Source organism: Sinocyclocheilus grahami, unplaced genomic scaffold (assembly GCF_001515645.1).
Source record: "Sinocyclocheilus grahami isolate Dianchi unplaced genomic scaffold, SAMN03320097.WGS_v1.1 scaffold104.1, whole genome shotgun sequence".
NCBI classification, from domain to species: domain Eukaryota; kingdom Metazoa; phylum Chordata; class Actinopteri; order Cypriniformes; family Cyprinidae; genus Sinocyclocheilus; species Sinocyclocheilus grahami.
This window is the reverse complement of record NW_015505283.1, coordinates 1148995-1155235: the sequence shown is the minus strand read 5'-3', so window position 1 is coordinate 1155235 and position 6241 is coordinate 1148995. Positions and strand designations below refer to the sequence as shown.

Here is a 6241-nt window from a genome sequence, read left to right as displayed (position 1 = left end):
AAATCTTCCAACTGAACCATAGCTAAGGTTTATCCAAAAAAAGTCGCTAGGTTCGTCAGTATGAATATTCTATTGAAAAAAGCCGCTAAATCTAGTGCTAAAGTCGCGCTCGTGTGTGTGAGACGCGGGAGCTGATGGCAGGGGGCGGTGGATATTTGTGGCAGTCAATGTGGATGAGTTCTTCTGTGTCATCACGTTCTATTAGTTCTACAGCTTCAGTTTCGGAACTTTCACGCTTAGTAACACATACAGCTGTGCCCTCACCACAGTGCAACAGTGAAAAAGGGACCCCTTTCAAACAGTGTCGCGTTCAGAACGTTGTTTAAGCGACATACACCGGTATTGCGGTATTTTAAAAATTCATATCATAACAAAAATAAACACCGGTATTCGGTATGAACCGGTATACCGCCCATCACTAGGTTGGAGGGGCGTGGTTAAGCATGTCATCAGAGAAGGCAGTGCCATTCCAGAGTGGAAGCAAATTATCAGATTTTGATTCAAGATTACCAAGACAAATAATATTTTTCAGTGGATTAACTTGCACGGATTAATTGTTCATCCTTAAGACTAGCATTGTGCGCTAACAAAATAAATGTTGTAAATTTTGATTTCACGCAGACTTTAAACACGCAAACGTCGCAGAAGAGGTCATGAACTTAACCAAACTAGACCACAGCGAGCATTTGTAGCAGTAGAGTACCTTTAATTTAGTTTTTTTTCTTATTATTTTTCAGCTGGGGTTGTATGGATTACTTTGAAGCTGCCTAAATATGAAGTTTTGGCCATCAAAAATGGTCTACGTTAAGCCTCATTCATTTGCATTAGATCCAAAATAGTTTGCAAATAGATTGCAAAATCCTGGAATGCTTTTCTCCAAAACCTTTTTCTCCTCATCTGAAGAAAGTAAGTCATATATATCTTGCAAGGCCTGGGGGTGAGTAAATAATCAGGTAATTTTCCATTTTGGGTGACATTTTCCTTTAAAGTTGAAGTTTGTAAGATTTGTTTATGCCAAAATGCATTTTCTTAACCCAGTTTATTATTCATTGACTAAATATGCCATTCAAGGTTTTATCTCCTCTAAAATGTAAACATTGAGCCTCCCAGGCACTAACACAACATTTTGAGCTGTCTGTTCAGATCCATTCATCTCTTTCCAGCTTAACTAATAGTTATAGTTTGGGGAATAGCTACTGCAGGCTGAGCCAGAGGGTGTTTAGCCAGTGTGGGACCACGGCTGATGCATTTAATGGGGGAAAAAATTCACATTCGGTTAGAGAAATGCAAGCCAAAAGACTTGCCAAAATACTCAGACAATGGTGTTTGTTTTGGAAATATGCTTCTTTTATAATTCCAGGTTATTATATTAGGTCACACTACAGAGCAGAAACTGCATTCTTCACCTTTTAAAAGCACCTTTGAAAGCAAACAAAGACGGTTTCATGTCCTGAGGTAATTTGCATCATGCCCACGATTATGGCACTGTGAAAGATAGCTGCTTTCCATGATCTAGACTCACCCAGCTACTCAGGATCCCAGAAAAATGGTTAACACCTTGACAGGGCTCTACAGTGCGACCATTTCAGTCGCATTTGTGACTGAAAACTACTGCGTGCGACTATGAAATAATATTTAGGAGCACCTGTGCGACTGACCCGATCAGCATATTTGTGTTTGTGCTGAGGGAGCTTCAAAGGTTCTAATATACGTACGTGTTTCTGCAGCGTTGAGTAATGTATCACAGACATATCCTCTCATTATAACAAACAAAGTGTTGACGGGGTGTAAATAAGAGATTCATTGTGCAGTGTAGAGAGCTTCGTCGATTATAATGGAGTTTTGTGAGATCACGATAAACTAAGATGAGTGCTTTTAATGATTATTAAGGGAGTTTGCAAATGTGATCTTGTTTAATGAACTGTTGTATTAAATCAATAAGCTAATATTAAGTGACTTATATTGTCTGACAACAACACAATTGCCTTATTTTGCTCTATTTTGTCAACAAAAATAGTTTCAAACTAAGTAACAGCTGAGCCGCTGTGCATCTCCATTCAAACACAGCGGTGATTCGTTTCTGAATGAACTGCGTTTTTAAATGAATCTAGTGAGTCAATGATTCAGTTACCCATTCATAAACAGTCACGTACTTCGTTCCTTAATGGGAAGGTTGATTTTTTTATCAGAATTTTTTATTACTGATTAGAAGGTGCTCCTAAATTGCACAAGCACTCCTAAATATAAAAGTAAGCGTAGAGCCCTGCTTGATGCACATGCCATGCTCTGTACTACAAGAAACAGTTGCAGTCTAAGCCATATCTTAGCTAGAGGACTGACAGTCCAGCACACCTGAGGAGGCCAATTAGGCACAGGGGAAGGACAGAAACTCATCCTTTCCAAACATGGTTGATAACATATTAAAACGGTATTCAAATTCAAGGGCTTGTGTATAAGATGTACTCCTCTAAAGTGACAGTCCAACATCAGCCAAGTCTATTTATCCAGCCTACACTTTGCCAATGAACAAAAGTGGCAATTTTGAGTAAATATCCTGTAAAATTAATAGAGATGAACCCATATGGAAATTTTGGCTGGTACTTACAATGATAATTCCTTATATTTCAAAGCTGATAACTGATATAGCTATTAGTAAAAGGAAAACTAAACTAAACTAAATAGATAAACACTCATTTGAAAAGTCCAGATACATGCTACAAGTAACACCAGATATAATTATTTTTTAATTCATTTGAATTACTTTTAAAACAGATGCTGAAATTTAGTGTCCCACAATAATTAACTGTGAGAAACTTTAAGAAACTTTCCTTTAAAAATAGTTAAATGGAAATTGTCACAAACATGTGTCACAGAAAAACAATCGTCCAGTCCATTAGTCATCAATTTCATTTATTTGTTGTTGTTTTTTACTACAATTAGGCTCTCTAGAAATAATATGGGGTCACATGACATGATAATCATTAAAATAATTTTAATCTGCTAATATCTACCTATTTAAGTTTCTTTATTTCATTTTTATTGTAGGTCACATTAAAAACAAGTCACATTCAGCAGCTGTATTGTGTAAACTGAGCAAATTTTCTCTTAATAATTTTATCAACAAGACCCACATCACATCAACTCCTATGAAACACACATTGAGCAATAAATACGATATTATGCTAGATTATATCTATTGACATAATCTGACTTTACCAGATTATTCCAGATGTCAATACATCAGAATAGAGCATAGCTGCACATCCCAACAAAGAGAACTGCATGTCAAGCCTCCAGAGATTCCATCACTAGGCAGCTAATGTGAAGCTGCCCCATTATGTCTCAGCTTTAGTATAATTATCTTCATGTGCTTTAATTATTTCCCTATTCATCCTAATGATGTGCTTCATTCCCCTTATTATGAGAGACATTTGCTTGTGTCAGTTCCATAGCGACACAGGTTGGATTGCGACAGCATCTATGATTATGAACAAGAGAACTAAAAGAAAATATCCTTGAAAGGTAAAATCACTTTGAGGTCAGCTACGCAATCATTATGCTATTCAGAAGTAAGGGAAAAAATTAAACCTTAATTATTAATCTAATTACTGATTCCTGTCCATTTTAATTGTCAAAACAATCTTACCAGCACATTGCTTATTTTTTTTATTAATAAATAAATAAAAATACTTTTATATGAGTGGTGAAGGATTTTTTGCTTTTACACATTTTTGCAAACTATTCAATTCTTTTTAAATGACGTCATCAGTGCATAGAAAGTTCATCCATTCATTACGATCATATTACAAAGTCAAAATAATGATGCACAACTGACAAAACAGAAGCATGTAGCCTGACAGGGAGGGTGTAAAAAGTTCAAAATGAAGTAGACACTTGGTTACAATGCCTGTATTCATCTCACATCAGGTCACTCATCGCTGCCTTCTGTCAACCAGGCCATGGTAAAACAACAGTGGGAAAAAACAATGGCGGAAACAGCAGTCGAACACAATAAGAGTGGATTACACTGTGTAAATCAGGCCAAAAACCAACAGAAAGTAGGATTAGACTGCAGCTGAAGAACAGAGGGAATGCACAGACCGCAGCAGTAGTTACAGAACCCTACAGCTACTTGACAGCTTGCTAAATGGAAGCCATTTAGTTAACTGAAAATCAATAGCTTCCTCAAACGGATCATGATTGTTTGTTAAGATTCTTGGCCGAATCATGCGACATGTCTCCTACAGCCTAGCTCCGAGGGAGTGGTCCATTATGAGCAATCACACGCGGGGCACCCTTCAGTTTCCCTGTACCTGCTCTGTCTTCATACAGCCCACTGACAGTGTGGAGGAGGAAGCAGTTCATAATCTCAGTGCGTGTGCGGATCAGGTTATGCCTACGAGGATAGTAAAACCTGAAATCAAAAACTGTGGAGAACAGCCAATGCTCCTCATGACGAAAGCAGCTTAAAAACACACTAAATAACGGAAAATAATGTAAATGTAAGAATGCAAAAAGGTTTGCTGGTCTCCATGTCTGGTCAGGCTCGGGTCTATTGGTTTGTTTTATAGGTGTTCTAAAGGCCGTTTAGCTAAACCAGCGGAGTGTCCTGCTTGACCAGACTGGGAGACCAGCATAAACCAGTTCTAACCAACAGCAGGTGATTTACATGTATTTTTTTCAGGAGGGAAAACAGTATTAGATGGTAAATATGATTATTTTGAATGTGTACAATTTGCATTTGTATATTTTCTTAATTAAAATGTACCCCAATCTTTACATTACCTTGCAAATAAATAAATAACCAGCCTAAGCTGGTTTGCTTAAGTTGTCTCCCAGCCTGGTCATTAGGCTGGTTTTGAGCACAGACAGCTAAATCAGATGAACATCAGCTTGGTCAGACCCTCTTAAACTAGACGAGACCAGTAAACCAGCTATTTATTCCCTCATTTTTAATACAGTAAAAAAAAAATGACATAAGAGTGGAGCCAAACTCAAGATGGACTTTAAAAAGACAGATTTGTTATTAAATTGATTAAGAAACAGAGATAATAGCATCTAGGACGCTTCGGTGCGTGAACAACTCATAAACAAGCTATGATCATTCATATGCAAAACTGAATAGGAGGGCTTTTATCAGCAATAAAGAGCGCAGTAGGTTACATCACTGTACTTCATATTACTCTGCACATACACTTCACCGTATGACACTTAGCCCTACTAAAACAGCAAAAATAAACAAAATACATTTAAAAAAAATTATAATTCTGGTGATACGTGTATGATGATTATTCCGTGGTTCAATAAATAAATAAATGTTTGTTTTAGGCATACAGCCGACCGCCCACAAAAAGATACAAATCGAGTGATTTGAATAATCAGAAAAGTAGATTCAGTTTAAAACAAAAAAATAACTTAAATGCTGCTGGTGGTTAATTCCCTTTCAAATTAAACTCACTGTAAATCCTTCTGACATGAATTTGATTTTAAAACACCAATTTATGAGCCACCTCGCCGTCTTTATAACACGTCTGGTGCAGCCACAAATGATTCGTTAATTCAACCACTGATTTAAAGCTTCGCAGATGAGGCTGCACTTGTTTACTTTACACCGAACAACTTCCAGACGTGTGCTTTCAATGAGAAATAACATAACAATAACTCAAAGACCCACTCTATGAATTACGTCAATCTGAGGGAATGTTTAAACAGGAGTCTCGCGCCAAATAACAAACAGCCCGAAACACAATTCATTTTAAGCTTCTGATGGCATCTTTACTGTTTTTATGACAACCGAGACCAAATCTCTCCATTATCAGAAAAGTTACGCGGCTTCGAAGTGCAACTCAGCCTCCCTTTGCTGTCAAGACAACACGCTTATGCTTCTCATGTCCTCAAAACACACACAAGTTTGAAAGTGCGCAGTCTCTGTAACTCCAGATAAACGGGACTTTACCTGTTGGTCCCTCTACGCTGTCGGCGTGAATCTGAACAGCCAGGATCAAGAGAAATGCGCAGGTATTCATTTTATGTTGTTAGTCCAGTTGGGAAAACAAGCCGAAATCATATCAGGGGCTCCGGTAGTTTGTTTGGATGGTGAAGTTCATCGATTCCCGAAATCCAGCCGAAGCTCAGTTCAGAGTCGCGTGAAGTGATACGGGGGCAGTGCGAGCTGTTCAAACTGACGTCAGGATAAACAGTTCCAAGCGATGTTTCTTTCTCTCCGCGAGCGCCAGAAGTA

General features: G+C 37.9%; 1 protein-coding gene across 1 annotated transcript in view; it reads right to left on the bottom strand.

Moving 5' to 3' along the window:
- Positions 1 to 6241, bottom strand: part of ptprub (protein tyrosine phosphatase receptor type Ub) — a 253128-nt gene extending 246887 nt beyond the window's left edge. The window contains exon 1 of the mRNA XM_016276630.1: positions 5957 to 6241. Coding sequence (XP_016132116.1) covers positions 5957 to 6026 — 70 coding nt within the window. The 5' untranslated portion in view covers positions 6027 to 6241. The remainder of the gene's footprint in view (positions 1 to 5956) is intronic.